Consider the following 19,826-nt stretch of genomic DNA (forward strand, 5'->3'; position numbering starts at 1 on the left):
TGCGCTTAAAGACATTCCGTGAAGACACATTGTGACACATTGTCTTCAATCTCATATGAACATAAAACGAGTTGCGAGCAGAAATTGACTTAATTCACACGTCTTTTGCATTTATTTTTTTACCCAGTCATCCTTTGTTCGCTGTCCTGCAAACCTGCACTTAAAGCTAAATATCTCCCCTACGAACACAGTTTGTTTTACAAAAAGTGCAAAGTGCTTATGCAGGAAAGGCTTGTGGGCAGTCTTGTGTGTTCTTGACATAATACATGGACTGATGGCCAAAGTCCTGAGGCGGAAGACTGCTGGTACTCATTCGCTCTCGGCGTTGCGCTGTCATTAAACACATTCGCTAGTGACGAGTCCAGTTTCATTACCTGAGGCTCAGCGCTGCAGAGAGGCTTCCTTACAAGTAATCTTGTCATGTGCAGGATGTACTTGAAAGTTACTTGGAGATGCACAAACAAAGTGTCAGTTTTTCATAGCGAGTTCCTTTCGTCTTTGGCTCTGAATGTGTGAGGTCTCAACCCCGGCGGCGCGTTCAGGTCGGCGCCATCGCTGCCCTGAAGGGGCGTCAACGGGGCTCTCCCGCCGCTTTAAGCTACACACTCTTTCGGATTACCGGATCCTTCCCCGACTCCCCTGCGATCGGCGTCGGAAGGCGAGCCGTGCATCCGCTCGGCCTCCGGGTGCAAACCCTGATCTTTGTGATGGAGCCCGTGAGGAGGCGCCGGCGGCTCTTTGCGGGAGAAGTAGCGAGGCAGCGTGGTCAACGTCAAAGAGCCGAGGATGAGGAAAGCGCCCGATACCACGAAGGAGGCCAAGTAGTCGCCCGTGACGTCCTTGAGCAACCCTTGAGATGTGGCGACGGGGGGGAGAAAGAAAGTCAAGGAATGTTGCATTAGAAATAGAAGAGAAAAATCCAAGAGTGTCAATAAAACCAACAATAGCTTTTGCTCTAAAGGGATACGCGTTTTGTAGAATCAGGCATTTAATCATTTAACAGAAGTGACCTCGTTCTGGGTTACTGTGACACAAGCTTTTAAAAAAAAAAAAAGGTCACTTCTAGTAAACTATAAAAAGGTCACTGGCGACAAATGTGTGAGTTTACGCATGACATCGCCGTTTGAAAGGTGACAGATCTCACTCCAAAGATTAAACCTCCTCCCTGATCATCGACCGTGACGCTCACCCGACAGAGGCGTCCCCAGCAGCCCGGCGCCGCTCTCGATGAGCTGCAGCAGCCCGAGGGCCCCCATCATGCGCGGCACGCCCACGATCATCGGCACCACCGCGAACACCAGCGAGGTCAGCGCCCCGGAGCAGAAGCCGTACAAGAGGCCGGTCGCCATCAGCGCCGCGTAGGAGCCGGACAGGGAGCTCACGGGCAGCAGCATGATGAACGCCCCCGCCAGCGCCGTCCACAGGGTCAGCAGGTGAACCGGCCGGAAGTGACCCAGGTCCGAGAACCAGCCCGACGCCACGCGGCCCAAAATGTCCGAGGCGCCGGCGGCCGACATGACGAAGGCGGCCTGGTACTCGGAGAAGCCGGCCTGGCGGCTGTGGGCCACCAGGTGGAAGTAAGGCACGAAGTAGCCGACGTTGAGGAGCGTGACGGCCAGCGCGTAGGTGACGTACGGCCGCTCCAGCAGCACCGGCAGCTCCAGGTAGGAGGCGACCCGCCGCAGCGCTGCGGCGAGCGGAGGCCCCCGCTGTGGATCTGCCTGTGTGACGAGGGGAGGGACGAGCTTCACCGTCTTCACTTTCGCACGCGCGTCAACGCTGTTGGCGCGATTTCTCGAAATGTACTGCGAAACCACGTCGTGCGGCGCGTGAGTACCTTCGCCGCGGCTTCGGGCCGCCGCCGCCGCCGCGGGCGGATGAGGGCCCCGCAGGGCACGATGTTGAGGCTGAGGGCCCCGAGGATCAGGAGGGCCCCCCGCCAGGCGTACGTCTCCACCAGCAGCTGGAAGAGCGGGTTGAAAGCGAAGGAGGACAGGCCGATGCTGGAGAAGCCCACGCCCAGCACCAGGGTGCGTCGGCGGGTGAAGTGAGCCATGACCGTGGCCACCATGGGGGTGAAGACCAGCCCCCAGCCCAGACCTAAGGGGGGAGGAGGAGGAGGGATCACTTTGACTCTCTCTAGGTCAACAGTTCACCACGTAAACAAAAAAGACAACCTGCTTCCCAAAAAGCATCGGGAAAAGGTCGCCTTGAATTCGGATTACCGGAGATGACGCCCATGGTGAGGTAGAGGTGAACCAGACACGTGGCCTGCGAGGCGAGTACGAGGCCGAGGCCAGCGAGGCAGCCCCCCGCCATCACCACCACCCGGGCATCGTACGCGTTGCAGAGGGCCGCGCCGAGCGGACCTGCAAAACACACAATCGGTGTTCAGTGCCATTGCGACACACTCGAGGTTACGTATTTGGGAAGTTACCTATAGCTCCGTTTGAGCAATGGTTGGCTATATGGGATGAATTTGTAATGAGTGACCCACTGGGCTTGTTAAAGAGTTAATGAGTTACAAACCCCCCCTCCTCTCTTCTCCACAGACCATCTCCAAAATAGCTCAGGACGTCCACTCAATGAATCACCGGCACTTTTCTTTTGTTAAAAACTCACTGAAGAACTGCTGTGCCGCCAGGCCCGTGGACGAGATCCACGAGATGGCCTGGGCGCTCTCCTCGAAGTACTGGACAAACTCCACGAAGAAGACGCCCAGGCTGCGCATGAGGCCGAACACGAGGCTGGTGCTGACGAACAGGGCGCCGACCAGCACCCATCCCCAGCCCCCTTCCGGGGTCTCGTCCTCATCCTCCTCTTCCTCCGGGCGCCGTCCCTCCGCTCTGGGCTCCACGTTGGTCATGTCCCGTAGGAAAGTGCGAAGTGATCGCTCTCGCCTTCTGCAAAAGACATATAAAAGGTTGTGAAATGCCCGTAATGATTGACTCCCCACGCGCCAATAGATTCCCCCGGTTGTGCCAAATGTCTGTTAGCAGGTTGGTCAAGCAGCCGGCCTTCATCTGACAAGCAGATGTAGGTGAGAGGTGAGGTGAAAGGTTCGTGGAAACGTTGCATATTCAACCTCCAGAGGGAGATTAGAGGGGGTGGGAATGAACGCATGGGGGGGTCAGGTGGTATGTGCGAAAGTATTAACAGCGCTTCATTGTCTAAACGTTACGGCCTCATTACAGAATTTATTACTTCAGGTGCCTCTGGTTCCCACCGATGATCCTTCTTCTATAACCGGACCCGAGTCCACCTGGGGTAAATGATTTAGATAAGACGAGTGTGCCGTTTGTCAGCAGGGTTTTCTCCTTCTGCTGCTTAATTCGGGGAGTTGGGCCAAAGCAACAAGTCGCACAACCCAGATCCTCTCCAAACACGTCGCCTTTGCAGGAATTACAAGAATTTGCACGCTCTTAAATCTCCATGCAGTGATGTAGACTCAAACGAAGTACACCAGATTAGGGTGAAGCGAACGCTGCAGCTCAGTGAAGGGTTTCGCACGCGGATCAGGTGACATTTAAGTCAACAATTTACTGGAACGTATTGCGCGCTGCCACCACACGCAACGCTCACGTCACCCGAGCGGCGCTAAAACGACGCCACTGCTACGAGTGACGTAACGGTGACGTTTAGTGAAACGTCCTGAAAACCTCCGAGACGTCTGGAACAACCCCAAAAAATACACGTCAACGTCCATCCGGTGACGTTAACGTTCAAATAATAAGTCCTCGCGGGTCTCACCTTCCTGTCGGTCCGGAGCAGCACCGGGTCCTGCGGAGCGGAACACGGGGACGGAGCGTAAAAGGCGCGCATGCGCAGTCCGCCCACCGGGCATAAAGCTGGGATAATATCTCAGGCCTGTTTACAGCCGATAATCACTTGTAGTTAAAGTTAAAAAACAAACTGTGTCATGATGGATGAAAGCATTTAAAAGTAGTTTAACGTCAATAAATTCACTAAACCCCCTCCCCCCCCCCTTCCCTCTTCCACCGAATATTACCCCCAGGCCCCAGGTTAAAATTATCTTCCCTTTCAACATGTTTAATAGTCAGTAATCAGCTATTGTGAATGAAAAAACAGGAATTCGTGCTAGTTTTAATGTTATTGAATTTGAGTCTACAAAATACATTGTAAAGGTTTTCCCCCCTCTGATAAACTTTGTGACTTTAGTGAACTCTCTCCCCCTTGACAGGATGCTATCGGCCACAAATGGGGGGGGGGGCAAAATGGTTGGAAAGTCCCGTCAGACTTCCAACGTTTGTCTGCTGAGCGCGGACAATAAGCCCCAGCTAGCCACAACTCATCGGGGGGGCAGGAAGCAGGGATGGCAGAGGGAGGGAGAGTTCAGCGGGAGGCTGCCCCCCCCCTCACCCTATTCACATTACACACACACACGCGTGTGCTGCTGTCGGCTGGTGAGTGGTACGAGCGCCCGTTGTTAGGAACCTGGAGGAAACAGGTGCCCCAGGCTTCATTGTTTCCACAAAAGCAACCAAAAGGGGAAGAAAAAAAATGGCGGGACAAATGTGACTGGACAGAAGGCCGTGATTCATGGGCAGAACGGAGTGCGTTAACCAGAGGAAGGAAGTCCAGGGAAGAGAGAGGCTGCAGGAGGACAGTGCAGAAAATATGCACTTTGTGAGCCATCTTTTTAGAGTTTCACCGTTTGTTTATAGATCATACACAATATTCCCAAAATGCTAATTGCAGATATTAAATGAGACACCGGACACCAAAACTCCAATTCCTATACAATGATTTAATTTAGATTGTACAAAACCATCTTTGTCCAGCAAATAAACCCACACATACACACACAACTGTAATATTACTAATACTCATCTAATTGCATACAGTCTTCTTAATTTAAATTTAACTTATTTAACTTCTATACTGACTACAATCAGTGCGCGAAGACTAAGTCCTTTGCCTGCTCGGACTATGAAGGCAGACATCACTGCATACTTTGTTCGCAGGCCCCAGGCCTCAAGGTGAAGTATAAAAGTTAAATATACACATTTTAGAAGAATATTTCCAGCCTTAAAACACATGTTTTCAATTGAATTTATCTTCAGAAAACTCCCACATTTTACCTTTTAACCTTTTCCTTCAGGAAACCTGCTTTATCCTTCTTTCATACTCAAACATTCACATTTCTCAAAACCCTGCGTGCACTCATCCCAACATCTCTTTCCACGTCTTCTTCCCTTCCTTCCGTCCCTTCACAAACCTTCAAAAACACTTTTCAACAATCTCCATCTCAAAAACATTTTGAAAGATGTTGATCGATGATGAAGCTCATCCAAAAACTCTCTCTCCAAACGGAATCAATTCTCTAATTTAAAATAATTCACCGAACATTTTCTGACCCGTTACGATTCAGACATCATTCTGATGAAGACGCCCCTTCAGCAGGCCTGCAGAACGGTCTGGTAGGGCTCGGTCAGGACCTTGTAGCGGACCTTGGTGTTGGTGACGGCCCCGTGCTTTTGGCGCAGGTGAAGACGCAGCTGGCTCTTGTGGCGGAAGTGTAGGTCACACTTCTCACACTGAGGGGGGACGAAAGCAAGAGGTCAGCAGATGAAACCGCCGCGGCGTATCCGTCCACAAGCTGTGACGTTTCTTAATAAAAAAAATAAAAAAACATCGAATAGGTGACTCACGGTGTACGGCTTCTCTCCGGTGTGAATGCGCAGGTGGCTCTTCAGGGTCTGCAGGTGGCGGAAGCGGGTGCCGCAGGTGTGGCAGGGGTACGGTTTCTCCCCCGTGTGGATCAGAACGTGGGCCCTCAGATGGGCAACCTAGCGGCAGTGACGTACATGTAATTAGTGTCTCCTTCAAACCGGACCCACCTACTTTAGGCAAACCTACAGGTGGAAACTGTGCTCTCTGATCTGCCACACCCGTTTCGTGCACTTCCCCTCCACAAGCCGACCCTCACCTGGACGAATCGCGAGCCGCAGGTGTCGCAGCGGTAGGGTTTCTCTCCCGAGTGGATGCGAGAGTGAGTCTTCAGGTTGGCCGGCCGGTTGAACTGGGCGCCGCACACATTGCAGCGGTACGGCTTCTCGCCTGCCGGGGGCAAAAAGGTCGGTGTGAGGCGGTTGGTTTCAAATAAAGGAAGAGAACGGGAGAGATGTACGTTAAGGGCCTCACCCGAGCAAACGCTTTTGGTTCCTTGAACGTTGCCAGAGTAACAGTAGGGCACATAGCAGTTCTCGTGCTTGACTGCGCGTTGGGCAGCTTCCGGATCGGTGGGGCGCAGGTTTGGGCAAACGGCGCACGGTGAGACTGAGGAGGTCGGCGCAATGCATACGTGAACATTTTTTGAAAACAGACACATTGTAGGCGTAACGTGCTTCAAGGTCAAACGCCCGCGTTGCGAAAGCGGTTTGGCTTCTACCTGTCCCCTGGCTGTGAGCGTGAGGCAGGGTTGGGTGACCCGCGGAGGAGGGTGGCCCGAGGGGAGGGGCTCGGCCAGAACCCTCGTAGCAGGAGGCCTGCCCCTGTCTGATGAAGAACGGTTCATTGTTGTATGAATGCTGCTTTATCCCCCCCCCCCCCCCCCCCCCTTCCGCATCCCATCATCTTGATTCTGAAGAACTCACCTATCAATCTGACCAGGCACTTCTCCAGACCACGCCTCCGTTGCTTTGGGCGTTGAGCCCAAACCGGGCGATGTGGGGCTTTGAGCCTCCTCCATCTCCTCTTCCTTCACTGCGGTGGCGGCGCAGAGAGGGTTGAGGACGATGTACTTGTATTTCTTCCAATTGCAGGCCTTTGGGTCCGGCGCTGCTTTGGGATCACTCTGGGGAAATAAACCAAATCCAATCAATTACTTGAAAAAAAAAACCCTGTGGTATCATGGACCACCGCCGCCACCTCCTTTCAACCCACCACTAGGTTTTTGTTGCAGGTGTTGGATTGTGCCGGAGAGTTTGGCTGGCAGCTGGAGCGGGCGGGGCTGTCCGGGGACGCGGTCGGGCTGCCAACGAGGGGCACCTCGGGCTCTTTCAGCTCTTTGGACCCGGGCCGGCTGGTTGGGAAAGCCCCTGGCGTGAGAAAGCCCCTGACGTCCGCAGGGACCCTGCTGGAGAAACAACAAGGAAGTGCCGTGATGAGCTAACCCCGTCGACAGACAAAAGGGCCACAAAGCGCAGCAACCCAACAAAAAGGCGCAGACCACACACAACAGGGCACTCAATCAGTTTTCATTGACACACTAACTTTGCCTACCTTGTTGCCACTGCTGTTGGGAGTAAACCCTGGGGTCCTGGATTGGGCAGGTCCCCTCCATTGAGGGCCACAGAGGCTACAGACACCCTGGAGTCCAGCTCCAGTTGAGGATGCCTTGCACTTATTTTCTCCTTGCTGAAAAAAACCCCCAGATTCCCCTGGTCAGTTGCCTTCCGCACTGCTTATACTTAGAGGAGGGGGGGTCCCAGCTAATATCGAGCGAGAGACGGTGTGCCCTCTGATCCACAGGAAAACTCACATTCACACACCTACGGACGATTTAGAGTCACCAATTCACCCACTGATCACCCTTTTAACTAGTGGCCTGATCTTAATTCATGATTGCCCCTCACCAGTGCAGCTGCAGGAAATCCCGGCAGGTGTCGACCACGTGGTCCATCTGCAGGTAGGTCGCGGCGGTGAGCACCCCGGGGACGGTGCTCGGTGTGAGCGGGAGGCGCGAGGTGTACATGAAGTCCAGCAGCAGGGAGATGCTGGACGGGTCCAAGGTGTTGGGGAGGGACACGGTCATGAGCTGCTCCCCGCGTCCCTGAAGCAGAACCCGGCGCGTGTACAGCGTATAGAAGAATCCGCTGAGAGGGTGGAGAGGGGGGGGACAGAATCATTTAGTGTGCATTTGTTGTTTGTTATTTCGATTACCTGCGGCGTTGCTTTGAAGTGGAGAAAGGGTGGAAAGGGTTGGGAAGAAGAAGACTGCAGGGTGCCGCGAGCGGAAAAGCAGGAAAAGGATGAAGGGAAGGCAAAGTTTGGAGGTCAAAAGTTACGAGTCAATGAAGAAGAGAAAAAATAACATGCACAGATTGTGAGAACCTCCGAAGAGGGACTATTTTTTTGCTGCTTGCGCCGACCTGCAGGCCACGAGCACAGCACAGTGCGCCCGCAGATGTACAGTGCCGACGACCAGGGTGGTGTCAGTCAGGATGTTGCGGTGCCGCAGCTCGTTCAGGTTCAGCAGCACGTCGTCGGAGTGACGCATGAACTCCTTCACGTAGCCCTCCGCCGGGGCAGGAGACCTCATCTCCTGCGCACCTTTGACCCTCAGTCCCGCCATCGTGCTCATGTGTATCTGTGGCGAAGCAACCGACCAACGGTCATCATTTGAATCCATCATTTTTTTTGTATTATTAGAGATTATTAGAAATGACCTACCGATGCGTAACTGATGAAATAAACAGACTGGAGTGTCCCAGACACATGTATTAGGTGAGACCAGCTCCCTACTCGTACCTGCACGAGGAAAAAAGAAACATCCACTATGTAATAGGAATACTTGAGCTTTAGTATTCACATTATTGGAGACATCAAAGGCGTTGCGATTACAAATATGTCTTAATCAAAATCCCGAGCGACAGTTTCCCAACTCACCCCGACCAGCAGGGACGAGAACTGACGTGCGCCGCGTCGACGTCAAACCCCCCCCCCTCCTCTTTCCCCGGGCTCAGTGTCCAGTCTACAATGGAAGAGGCCGAGCTGGGACCGACCCTCCGTCTCCGCTGGCTCTGAGCGGCGCTGTGGGGGGAGGCTGAAGGGAGGCAGCTCTTTTATAACGTTGTGCAGGAAGCCCCCGTTCAACCAGGGCTGCATGTTTCCTCTTTCCTCAATGGCCCACGCGTCCCGCTGGAAGCCACGCAGGAAAAAAAGCCCGGCAGCTCACCCCCCCCCCTCCCTCCCCTTCCCAACCTCCCCAGGACCCCACGTATTTTTAGTGGCCTATTAGTTTTTCTAAACCCCCGTAGCCCCAAGCGAAGTAATGGCAGGAAAGCGTAGCGTGTTTTTTTTTGCCACGTTAAGAAAATAAACAGAAGCACCGTTGGGGAGCGGTGGTGTACGTGCCTGGCCATCCAGGGGTAATCCCCCCCCCCCAACACACCAACGCTTTCCTCCCCACTTAACCCCTCTCCGTGGACAGAGGAAGCTGTCTGAGAGGAAGCTGGAAGGCCAACTTATTGTTGGATAAACAAGCTGTGCCCTCATTGTCGAGATTCCATCTCACCGAGGGGACTTTTTTTTGCTTGTGCAAGTTTGAGGAATTCTTGTGACAAAATTTGAGTCAATGTATCAGGATAGACAGCCGGGCAATCGCTGTGTCGACCGGTTCACATAACCGGGCCTTGGTAAGTTCTCCACAACAGCGTCCGGAAGCTTCTGGCCTGCTGCCCGAGAGCGGAGGACCACACAAGGAAGGAAGCGAGACCAAAGTGATTGTTGTGGATGAGAGACACCTTCTCCTGGTGGTGAAAAACAACCTTTACTCCGCCCCGACGGAGAGAAATGCAGCAGACAGATGTGCAGGAACTTCCCTGCACACACACACACACACACGCTTCTGAATGTTTCCTGCAAAGCTGCTCAGAGACCTGGATGAAAACGCCCGTGCAGGACATCCGTCAATAATAAAGCAAGCAGGAGACAGGGTTGGATATAGAGGTGGAAGGGTAATGCAGGGGAGGTGGGGGAGGGACGAAAGTCACCTCAGCAGAACCAGGCGCAGGACAGTTAATTAAGGCGCCGCCAAAAGGGAACCGCGTGAACTGTGTTTCCTTCACATCAAAGTATTTAACAGGGGGAGACGTTGGAGGAGGAGGAGAGGTTGGATGAGTTAAAGATAAGGGCAGCCCACGTGAAGCGCGTGGACCGTTGTATCCTTATTTTCTTGGATAAGTTTGAGTAGTTAGCTTAAAGGCAAATATGAGGTTCTGTAATTAAGGGGTTGATGGGTAAAAGAATTGCATGATATATTAGATCGAGGAGACACTTTATTTACCGTTCACTGGATTTGTCATTGGGGAGAAATATTTTATGCATTAGTTTACGAGAAGCCAAATGTGTCCATTGAAATCCACTGAAAAATCTGTATCTAAAGTAAAGATTAGAGGGGGGAGGGATGTATGACTTGAGCGCGTGTCCTTCTGCTTTTATTTGTTTGGATGGAGGTGTGATCGGTTGTGCGCTTGGCAAAAGAAAAAACAACAATTAAGAAAACAGGTCTCGGCTACTTCCAGGCATTGTGAGAGGAACGGATGAGGGGCGGATGAGGGGCGGATGAGGGGAATATGGGGCGGGGGCGGCTGAGGAAAAGTGAGAACATTACTAAACAGGTTCACCAATAGGCGGAAGCCGTTGAGTCCATCCCGTTGGCAGGGCTCGGCAACGCGTCTGCTGTGTCGTTGGCCCTTCAGCTGCACCGTCGCATTGTAGGAACCTTCTGCAGTTCTTTAATGAACAACAAACTTCTATGAGACTTCCTGGAGGAAATGATACATTTCAACGTCTGTTTAACCGGTGACAGTCCTTGTCAAACAGAACAAAGGGGGGGGATTCCCCCGTCTCTTGTGGTTTCCTGGCGGCCTGGACAGAACCGTATTGTTTTTGTGGTGGTGCGCGGGCCGAGTCCGTGCCTCGACTCCAGATCCCACAGTCGCTGCCCAACCGATGTCGACGGCGCCCAACAGTAATAACGGATCCGCCTCTTACAGCAACTGCAGAGCACCGAGGACATATAAGGAGCACACGAGCGCGGAAGGAGGAGCAGGAGGAAGCGGGGAGGGGGGGGGGTATCCCAGGGAGCAGCCTCTCACGCATTGGAAGAGATAGACACGGAAAAAATAAATAAATAATATTATTATTTGAAAAAACTCCTTTGAAGTGGGGCCTTGGGGAAGGCAGTGGGCCTCCAACATGGTGCCTAGTGGAGAGGGAGGAAGAAGGAGAAGAAGAAGAAGAAGAAGAAGGGGGGGGGGGGGGGGGGGGTTGGACAGTTGACCTAAATCTCACAAACCACAAAATATTAAAGCAAACTCCTTTGACCTCTATCTTCACTGCTGCTTTCACTGCGTGGAGAGAAAACATTCACATGACCTTTAACTATCTATACAAAAAATATATATATATATATATATATATATATATGTATATATATACATATATAAAATGTGTTGCATCAAGAATATGCACACATTTGCTCACTAATGTTGTTTTATCTTCTCACTTTTATTTAAGTGCAATATATATATATATATATATATATATATATATATATATATATATATATATACATTCTTGTATACATATATATATACATGTATATTTAGTTTAGTTAATAGTTAATAAGGTATACATCTTGGCCACAAATATTTCTTTTGGAGTGGTAAACATTTTATAAAGCTTATCCATCAATAAGTATTCACTATCTGCCACAAACGTACATGAACCAATTTATTCAATTTAAGTTGTATTTGGCCGTTTTTAGTCTATTTTTTGGGTAAATGTCCATCCATCGATCCATCGTCAAACCACTTATCCTGCACACAGGGTTGCGGTGGGGGCTGGAGTCTATCCCAGCCAACTTTGGCGAGAGACGGGGTACAACCTGGACCGGTCAGCCAATCGCAGGGCTACACAGAGACACAAGCCGGAGTACCCGGAGAGAACCCACGCAGACACGGGGAGAACATGCAGACTGCACACAGAAAGGCCACAACCTTCTTGCTGTGAGATGACAGTGCTAACCAGCACACCACCGTGCCGCCCATTTGGTACATGTTGAGTATTAAAATATAGACATGCATGCTTACGCTAGAATGAAATTATACTTGAACTATAAATGCATAGTAATAATGGGAGAAGGCCGCTTAAAGGCCGGATTGCACGAACAACATGTATTTCACAACAAGTCACAACACCAGCACACGAACATGTTGCAAAAAGATGCACGCACTGGGTCAAATGCAGTTCAACAGGAACCACCTGTTCCACATTTTAAGAATAACATGTCCATACCTGGTACTCATATGCAAATCATCTTGCACACATCTTGCAAACATCCTGAAGAACTCATGAACAACGGCAGGCGTGTTGATCCGAGAGTTGGGATGGACATCCCTGTGCTCCAATGGGGCTCTCCGAGGGTTCTAAGCACCAGCCGCCTCCATCTTAATAACCAATCAAAAATGTTCTTAGAGACTATATAATTCGAGCGCATTTTGTATTAAGCGCCTTCTTTCATGTTGTTGTTAAACTGACTGAAATAGGTCCGTGCACGTTAAACTGCAGGACAGAATGCTCTTGTTGCAAATAAACGTTGTCATATTGCTTTAATTTAAGTCTCCAGTCGAGTCTTTGTTTTGCTCGCACGACATAAACATTTTATATTTTACTTCAAAGTCGCAGGTTTTCTCAGCCCCGAAATACTTTTTATATCGTTTTTTCCCCCTTATAAATAACGGGCCATATGTGACTATGGGTACTTTACAAGCAGTTCGTTAATACGATAGCATTAATAATATACATGAGATTTACGTTTATTTTCCATAAATCCATGTGACTAACCGCCCCCCCCCCCCCCCCCTCCCGCCGCTAAACCCCGCCCCTCTGCCCACACAGCCGTTACGTCACGCATCGGGAATGCTGTGAGGAACCGCCGCCGCCGCTGCTGCTGATGAAGGCCTCGCGACCCGTCACGAAGTAGGTTTACCGAGGGACGGACATGTCGGACAGGTCCGGCGGACTTTCACCCACCTGTGGGTGTTCACGCACGTCGTGTAACCACGGGGCCCGTTTCGGGCCGGTGGGTGTCCGGGGAGGTGGTGGGGGGATTATTTCATTGTCTCCTCCTCGGTTGTTGGAAGTTAGCCCCGGAGGCAAAAGGCACGAGCCGTGTTCGAGTTGAATATCAGGGATGGCAAACAAGTAGACCCCCCCCCCCCCCCCGTGATTAAAGTTAATCGTCGCCCGTTAACTTTCACTCGGGGGTCGTTGTGTTGCTCGAGTTGTGTGCTTTGCACGTGACGCACGAAGGACGGAATTGGGACGAGCGACCGAGTAGTTTGTCTTGGTACCGTCCGGTCGTCTGCGCCAACCAGAGTTACCGCAACGTCCCCGTCTCAAAACAACAACAACAACAACAACAACAGCAGCAGCAACATGTCGCCATTGTTGTTTTACAGTTCTATATTGTTCCTGTTTTCAGATGCGACTGAAGGGAAGAGGAGAGCCGCTGTAAAGGAACCGTGAAAGGTAAGAGGTGCTAACGCGATGCTAATGTTGACGGGACGGACTGTTACTGGATCTAGTTCTTGTCAAGTTTCTCATCCATATTTACTTAGGTGTTAATCCGGTTGTTTTACGGTTATTTTGTTTCAGTTGAACAACACACAACGCTTCACACATTGTTTCAAATGTGTGAAGTTAAGCAGAGCGTCGAGCCTACAAAATAAGAGTAGGATGTGTTTGCAAATGGTTGTCTATAGTTAACTAAGAAAAATGAGCACATGGGGATAGTGTGCTTTCAATTACCACTTTGTACCATTTATATCAGTTGCGTTTGGCTTATTTTTAATATATATTTTTTTTTGTGTTGCCAAAACGGAACATTATTTTGAATTTATCTTAAAACCACCGGATGTCCGTTTATTCCAACGCTCTCACTGTCACACACTGACATTTCATGAACTGGACTTCTTTACATCCAGGAAGAGGTCAAGTTTTGAAAATAGGTGGACAAATGCACAATCTTAAATTTAAATTAGATTTGAATAAAATTCTATTAATGTTAATACACATAAAACGGTCCATCCTTGACTGTGCTCATCCGGATTTATATGCTTGAATCAAGTCGATGGTGGAAGTGCTGGTCACTGTTTCCTGTGGTCAATGTGTCATGCCAGTCAAGTCCAGGCTGATCCCTCATGGTTTAATTGCAGCTGTAACAACCCTGTGAGTAGAAATAACACCTCAAAAACAAATCAAAAGCCTTCAATGTCACTTGAAGTTAAACTGCCCCCTGTACATTGAAATCATGTTCCCATCCATCATTATAATCCTCTTATGGGGATTTAGAACTGTGACCCCCACCCTCATTTTAATTGGTGTGACAGGGCTGTTAAATTCTGCCCTCTGACAATGCCGGTTTGATTTGGCTTGTGCACGCCGTCCATTTAGGAATTGTCAATCACATGCTGGTTTAAAAAAAAAAAAGGAGGCAACAGTACAGTATTTTTGTGCAATCGTAACTGACGATTAAACTATTTTTTTCTTGACTTACCATTCATATAAAATGTGAAATGTGATGCCAGATGTCCACCAGAGGTAACCGGGGCACAAAGGGATTACTGGGAATTTCTTTGCCACACTAAGCCCCAGCAGTATTCATTTTGCAAAGATGTGGTAATTCATTTGTAAAAAAAAAAAAAACTACCTTGTTTAGCTAAGCTCTTTGCTTGCTATCTTTACACGTTGTTTCTATTAAGGTTATTTTGTTATACAGCTCTGACATGTACACTGGTGTATTTTCCTTAACCATCGGGGTCCTAATGGAGCTCTGCGGATCAACCCTTTTGTCGGCTCGGTGGGGAGCTGCGGCGTTGTTATTTATCCCACAGAGAATACACAATATATTGTTATGAGCCAGGTGTTCACGTGTGTACAGACTCATATCATTGCACAACATTTCCCGTCCTGTTTTTGTCTCGGCCTCATTTGGAAATCAATGATCGCAGAGGGTAAACACCCCAAAGACAATAACCATTGTGGCAGGCGAGGGTAGCAACCACAGGTTTGCACCTGTTTGTGTGACTGTGCCGGAGTTTGTGGGTCTGTGTAGTAGTTTGTGTGTTGGGAGAGCTTCTGCGAGTGGGTTTGTCTCACTCAGCAAAACGCACATTTGCACGTTTTTATAGGCGACGTGCTGGAAATCCCCGAGGCCGATCTGAATGGCTGCTCTTTTCCTGCTCCTCAAAACAAACTCCATTGTTCTGTCAGTTTGTCCCTGTTGCCGTAGGAAACCGAGTGTGACGCATCCCGTAGCTTCCATTTGTCATAAATGACAAAAATTCCCATAGCAGACGCCGCTGTGTACAATATGGATAGGAGATGGAAATCATGCTTACTCGCTCAAGTCGATATAGAGGAATGCACGCACGGTGAAGTCGCGTTGCAACACAAAACCGTATTGATTGAACAAGAGGGCAACGTTTTGTCTCTTCTCTTTGATCTCAGAAGCCTGCCATGTCCGGTCCCACCTGGCTTCCACCGAGGACTCTGGACAGCCCCGAGCGAACCCCCCCACAGATGTCTCACTCTGCCGCGTCAGCGATCTACCGAGCCCCCAACAAGAAAGGGACGTCCGACTTCCGGCCAAAATATGGCCCCTATGACCAGAACGGAGGAGGAGGGGGAGGGGGTGGGATGGCCAACAGGTACATGGCTACCGGACCCACAGGTAAGAGGACCACGAGTCGTCTCCTTAAGGCACTTAATTTGATTCAAATGAGTCGATCATAGCGTCCCTTGATTTATTTCATAGTCTTTAAAGGTGTATTTTCGTCAGTGTTCTTATTAGAATGCCCTCACAGTGTACAGTCCTTAGCTCATATTAATGACATTCCTGCCCTCTGACTACCCTCATCTACCCTCAAGGTGGGCCCATTCACCACCCGTCCAGCGACCACTATTACCCCCCTGCTCACGGCCCCAAAGAAGACCGCACCTGGAGCCCTCACCCGGACAGTTACGAGCTGATGGTGGGTTGATTTTTCTTTTCTTTTTTTTTTTTTACAGCAGCTCTCCTGTTGATGAAAAAAAAAAAAACAAGCCACATTTTAGGTCCCAGTTTTCCCAACATCTTCTTCATGTCGTTAGCACCGTGGTCCCGAAAAGCCAGCGAGCTATCACTCCAATATCGACGCGGATATCGACTCCCTCACCAGCATGCTGGCCGACCTGGACAGCCGCCCGCAGGACTCCAGCGCACAGGTAGGACACGCCCCCTCTGCTCACACGCACGCTCGCCTCGTGTTCTCTCGATCTCTCCCCCCAAAAACGCCCCTGTGTGCGTCTCCCGACTCCCCGCAGCTGTACGACAACGTGCCTTACAACCAGTACCTCCCGGGGGATCACTACAGGCCAGCGCACCAGAGCGCGGGGCCTCCTCAGGGTCGGCCATCTATGGGCTACTCGCCTCACCCCCAGAGCCAGTACCACCCGGCCCCCCGCCACCCCAGCGAGCACCAGCCCCCTCAGTACTCCGCCTCCCACCAGTCGGACTACTACTCCTCCTCCTCCTCCTCCTCGAACCCCAAGCCCTACCCTCAGCCCGTCCCGGCCTCCTACACCACGGCCTCCACGCCCACCGGGCCCCGGTTCACCGTCCAGGTGAAGACGGCTCAGCCCGTCACCTACTCGCAGACGGGGAGGCAGGCCGAGCAGGCCTACACGCCGCCCCCCCCTCGCCAGCACGTGTCGCGGCCCCAGACGAGTCCGCAGGGCTGGTACCCGCCCCATCCCGGCTCGCAGGCTCAGGAGATGCACTCTGAGGCGGTGTACAAGGGAGGCAGCTCGGGGCCGGGAGGGAGAGCTGTGCAGGTCCCGCAGTCCAACAGGGGGTTGGAAGGTCACCAGACGGGGCCGAGTCCGGCTTATCAGCCCAGCAAGGTACAGACAGCGATGGTTATATGTATTTTATATTAAGTGTGAGCATTCATTTAAGCATTAAGAAGAAGAAACACACATTTTACATTCTCTGGTGTTACGGTCAGCGTAATAACTGGGTTTCATTACAGTTTAGCTATTAAAGTAATATTCTGTCACTACGTTAATCATCATATATATGAAATAAACTTTTGAGTTATGAAATGCTTTCTGATCGGTCTGCTTCTTCTTACTACTCAGCAGGGGACAGCGACCACCAGGCCAGAAGAAGAGCTGGATCGACTTACCAAGAAGTTGGTATACGATATGAACCACCCCCCCGTCGAGGACTATTTTGGTACGGCTCACGCTCATTAACAGTAATGCCTTGTGACACACACACTAAAACCTCCATTTGGGCATTTTTAAACAAACGCACCCCATGTGGACCTCCAGGCCGCTGTGCCCGGTGCGGCGACAACGTGGTCGGCGACGGCAGCGGCTGCATCGCCATGGAGCAGGTGTTCCACGTGGAATGTTTCACTTGCATCACCTGCCACGCGCGTCTCCGGGGGCAACCCTTCTACGCCCTCGACAAGAAGAGTTACTGCGAGAGCTGTTACATTGTAAGCCAACGCGTGGCATCCACCTCTGGGCTGCACCAATGGATTCACGTGTATCTCCCGGCTTATTGCGATTTCTCTCCCCCCCGTCTGCCAAGGGTACGTTAGAGCGCTGTTCAAAGTGCTCCAAGCCCATCCTGGACCGTATCCTGCGGGCCATGGGGAAGGCCTATCACCCCCGCTGCTTCACCTGCGTGGTTTGCAACTGCTGCCTGGACGGCGTGCCCTTCACCGTGGACGCCACGTCTCAGATACACTGCATAGACGACTTTCACAGGTAAGGGAAACGCCGTGTGAAGAAAAGCACGCGTGTGTTTGTTGAACCGCGAGCGTTGACGCTTTCTCTCTGCCCCGCCACCATCGACAGGAAGTACGCTCCTCGCTGCTCGGTGTGCGGCGAGCCCATCATGCCCGAACAGGGCCAGGAGGAGACGGTGCGGATCGTGGCCCTGGACCGCAGCTTTCACGTTAACTGTTACATCTGTGAGGTGGGTCGGCTGGACGAGATCGCACAACACGCCGCGGAACTTGTTGATTTTAAGACCAAATGTTTGATAGCTTTGATAGTTCACGTCTTCATTCTTACTGTTAAACTTCACTAAACTGAATTACAGAGTCTGTGTGGCGGAGTCGTCTTTAAAAGCTCTCAGAATAATGCAGGATTGTCGAACCCTTTTGGTCCACGGTGAGGCAGCGGCTGGTTTAAAGTGTCTCTGCGTCCCTCAGGAATGCGGCCTCCTGCTGTCCTCGGAGGGCGAGGGCCGAGGCTGCTACCCGCTGGACGGCCACATCTTGTGCAAGAACTGCAGCGCCTGCCGCATCCAGGACCTCTCGGCCAAGATCTCCACCGACTGCTAACGCTCTGCTCGCGATCCGAGGCGGGATGTGCCCCCGCTTTGACCCGTCAAGTGCTTCTTTTTTCATTTTATTCTTTTAATTTTTTTGCTGCCCTGACGACATAAACGCAGCTACAGCGCCCTCTGTTGGTGTCCAGCTGTAATTCTGTTTGCAGGGGAATGATTCCTGTGTCTCCAGCGAGCACCTTTTCATTCAGACGTCCTTCTACATTTGCATTTTTTTTCTTCTTTTTTTCGGTACACAGCTTGGCCCGTTTTTCTGGTGTAGTTCAGTATTCGTATGACGCGTCGCCTGACCTGCAGGCAGCTTGGGCTCCACTTAACATTTATGGTACTGCTCAACTTTTAGCTTGCACATTATTATCACTGTCAGAGAGAATAAAGGTATGGAAGGACATTACAGATTTAGTTCCAATTATTTTCTTTTATTTTCTTCTTCTTTCAGAGAAGAAGCTGAAAGGATGATAACGCTCGACTGAACTGTCTTAACTTTGGAACCTGGACATTTGTGAAACCTCAGTCTCCAAACTGCCTCAAAACGATCATATTAAAAGCACATAATCCAACAACTGTGACTGTACATAACCGGCTGGTTTGATTGACAATGAAACTGCCCCCGACCGTTTTGGAAAAGATGCAACCTTTAATGCGGTGAATCTTTGCAGAGACGTAGCCTCATAGCAGGAAACATGTAGAAGACAAAGAATGTGTTGTTAACCCTACAAACTAGGTTTTTTGTTTTTGTTTTTTCCTCTTAGCTTTTATTCAATTCTGTTACAATATTTGCTAGAAAAAAAATCTCTTCCTGTCACCCACGGTAACAATTTTTTAATGTTTCTGAAACACGTTGTTTTGTCCAACCCTTGTTTAATACTTAATCCTGTTACATTGAAGACGATGGTGCAATGAAGTCAAATGAAATGTTTTGTTTATTTTTGATGTTGATGTTTGAGCCTTGTGTGTAGACTGTGTACATGCGTCGCTCTGCCGGAACGTGGTGCTAAAGTTCTATTCAAGTCTTAATTTGGTAAATGGATTCACTTTACAAATGTCAAGAAATAATTGTGGATATAGACGAGATGTATCTTTGCCACAAACACAACTCTTCACATGCGCGTTGAATTTGTTTTGTTCGCACTCGTGCGGGCCGAGTCGTCCTGTGACAATTTGGAATATTTGTTACGGTGGATGTTTTGTCTTTCCGTCCTAATTTTGTATTTGTAAAGGGCTGGAACTTTAAAATCCTTGAATTCAGCTTGATGCTTTAAACAGGTTTTTTTATTTACTGCTTTAACCTGCGTTTATCATCACATTTCGTTCATGCAGCAGTGTCACTGTTTTTTTTTTTGGTTTTTTTTTAATTATCCCGGTCAATGCCAAATGTAACTCGTCAAATCACACGTTTTCTTTCCCCTGGATCACGCGTCACCTTTGCTGTGTGTTCAGTTTGAAATGCAGTGGATTGGATCTTGAGAGCAAAGCCTGTAGCTGACTCGTATCCACCGGTGACTGCTTTTTTTTTTTTTTTTTTACCGATAAACAGCTTGAAGTACAAATTGCAGTTACATTAGTGAGAGAACGCCTTGAACACGCAGGTGAATGTCGGTTTTCCTAATACAGGTTGTAGTATAAATAATTATTAAAATGTCAATACACTTGAATTGTTTTGTGCTTT

At 50.2% G+C, this 19,826-nt stretch overlaps 3 protein-coding genes across 14 annotated transcripts; 1 reads left to right on the forward strand and 2 right to left on the reverse strand.

Annotated features, from left to right (window-relative positions):
* Nucleotides 1-84: 84 nt before the first annotated feature.
* On the reverse strand, nucleotides 85-3,836 carry slc16a13 (solute carrier family 16 member 13). 5 transcript variants are annotated; one of them, XM_078107186.1, is made up of 6 exons: nucleotides 3,751-3,836; nucleotides 2,623-2,903; nucleotides 2,226-2,369; nucleotides 1,838-2,100; nucleotides 1,190-1,721; nucleotides 85-850 (listed from the first exon to the last, which is right to left on the reverse strand). In XM_078107186.1, the coding sequence occupies exons 2-6, from the start codon at nucleotides 2,864-2,866 to the stop codon at nucleotides 594-596; spliced, it is 1,440 nt and encodes a 479-aa protein (XP_077963312.1). In that variant the 5' UTR covers nucleotides 2,867-2,903; nucleotides 3,751-3,836; the 3' UTR covers nucleotides 85-593. The 5 variants fall into 5 exon arrangements, with proteins under 5 accessions (XP_077963312.1, XP_040037355.2, XP_040037353.2 ...); XM_040181421.2 differs by lacking the exon at nucleotides 3,751-3,836 and adding an exon at nucleotides 3,205-3,482 and having other exon boundaries at nucleotides 2,623-2,900; XM_040181419.2 differs by having other exon boundaries at nucleotides 1,190-2,100; nucleotides 2,623-2,900; nucleotides 3,751-3,832.
* A 912-nt stretch (nucleotides 3,837-4,748) lies between these two features.
* Nucleotides 4,749-8,894, reverse strand: bcl6b (BCL6B transcription repressor). 2 transcript variants are annotated; one of them, XM_040181418.2, is made up of 12 exons: nucleotides 8,632-8,894; nucleotides 8,416-8,493; nucleotides 8,115-8,332; nucleotides 7,599-7,838; nucleotides 7,246-7,380; nucleotides 6,907-7,096; nucleotides 6,618-6,817; nucleotides 6,413-6,519; nucleotides 6,166-6,300; nucleotides 5,951-6,081; nucleotides 5,673-5,810; nucleotides 4,749-5,558 (listed from the first exon to the last, which is right to left on the reverse strand). In XM_040181418.2, the coding sequence occupies exons 3-12, from the start codon at nucleotides 8,324-8,326 to the stop codon at nucleotides 5,418-5,420; spliced, it is 1,629 nt and encodes a 542-aa protein (XP_040037352.2). In that variant the 5' UTR covers nucleotides 8,327-8,332; nucleotides 8,416-8,493; nucleotides 8,632-8,894; the 3' UTR covers nucleotides 4,749-5,417. The 2 variants fall into 2 exon arrangements, with proteins under 2 accessions (XP_040037352.2, XP_077963308.1); XM_078107182.1 differs by having other exon boundaries at nucleotides 6,907-7,099.
* Nucleotides 8,895-11,822: 2,928 nt separating this feature from the next.
* Nucleotides 11,823-19,814, forward strand: trip6 (thyroid hormone receptor interactor 6). 7 transcript variants are annotated; one of them, XR_013468435.1, is made up of 13 exons: nucleotides 11,823-12,729; nucleotides 13,235-13,281; nucleotides 15,262-15,484; nucleotides 15,682-15,785; nucleotides 15,904-16,017; nucleotides 16,117-16,695; nucleotides 16,936-17,029; nucleotides 17,128-17,297; nucleotides 17,393-17,571; nucleotides 17,662-17,782; nucleotides 18,021-18,202; nucleotides 18,397-18,482; nucleotides 18,597-19,814. XR_013468435.1 is itself a non-coding variant. In XM_040180154.2 (11 exons), the coding sequence occupies exons 3-11, from the start codon at nucleotides 15,271-15,273 to the stop codon at nucleotides 18,150-18,152; spliced, it is 1,710 nt and encodes a 569-aa protein (XP_040036088.2). In that variant the 5' UTR covers nucleotides 11,823-12,729; nucleotides 13,235-13,281; nucleotides 15,262-15,270; the 3' UTR covers nucleotides 18,153-19,814. The 7 variants fall into 7 exon arrangements, 2 of the variants coding, with proteins under 2 accessions (XP_040036088.2, XP_040036089.2); XR_005712554.2 differs by having other exon boundaries at nucleotides 12,193-12,729; nucleotides 16,933-17,029; XR_013468433.1 differs by having other exon boundaries at nucleotides 18,021-18,482.
* The last annotated feature ends 12 nt before the right edge of the window (nucleotides 19,815-19,826 follow it).

The sequence above is a fragment of the Gasterosteus aculeatus genome, chromosome 7, assembly GCF_964276395.1.
Source record: "Gasterosteus aculeatus chromosome 7, fGasAcu3.hap1.1, whole genome shotgun sequence".
In the NCBI taxonomy this organism is placed as follows: Eukaryota; Metazoa; Chordata; class Actinopteri; order Perciformes; family Gasterosteidae; genus Gasterosteus; species Gasterosteus aculeatus.

Bases quoted from the DNA above. Each gene is read 5' to 3' on its own strand.
- slc16a13 (XM_040181419.2), bottom strand. From the start codon at position 2,783: ATGGGTGCTGGTCGGCGCCCTGTTCGTCAGCACCAGCCTCGTGTTCGG. The intron at 2,101-2,225 runs GTAATCCGAATT...CTCCCCCCTTAG, and splicing joins CACCATGGGCGTCATCTCCG to GTCTGGGCTGGGGGCTGGTC. The intron at 851-1,189 runs GTGAGCGTCACG...CCACATCTCAAG, and splicing joins GCTGGGGACGCCTCTGTCGG to GGTTGCTCAAGGACGTCACG.
- bcl6b (XM_078107182.1), bottom strand. From the start codon at position 8,326: ATGAGCACGATGGCGGGACTGAGGGTCAAAGGTGCGCAGGAGATGAGG. The intron at 6,520-6,617 runs GTGAGTTCTTCA...GTTCTTCATCAG, and splicing joins GTGCCTGGTCAGATTGATAG to ACAGGGGCAGGCCTCCTGCT. The intron at 5,811-5,950 runs GTGAGGGTCGGC...CACTGCCGCTAG, and splicing joins GCGGCTCGCGATTCGTCCAG to GTTGCCCATCTGAGGGCCCA.
- trip6 (XM_040180154.2), top strand. From the start codon at position 15,271: ATGTCCGGTCCCACCTGGCTTCCACCGAGGACTCTGGACAGCCCCGAG. The intron at 16,696-16,932 runs GTACAGACAGCG...CTTACTACTCAG, and splicing joins CGGCTTATCAGCCCAGCAAG to CAGGGGACAGCGACCACCAG. The intron at 17,298-17,392 runs GTAAGCCAACGC...CCGTCTGCCAAG, and splicing joins ACTGCGAGAGCTGTTACATT to GGTACGTTAGAGCGCTGTTC.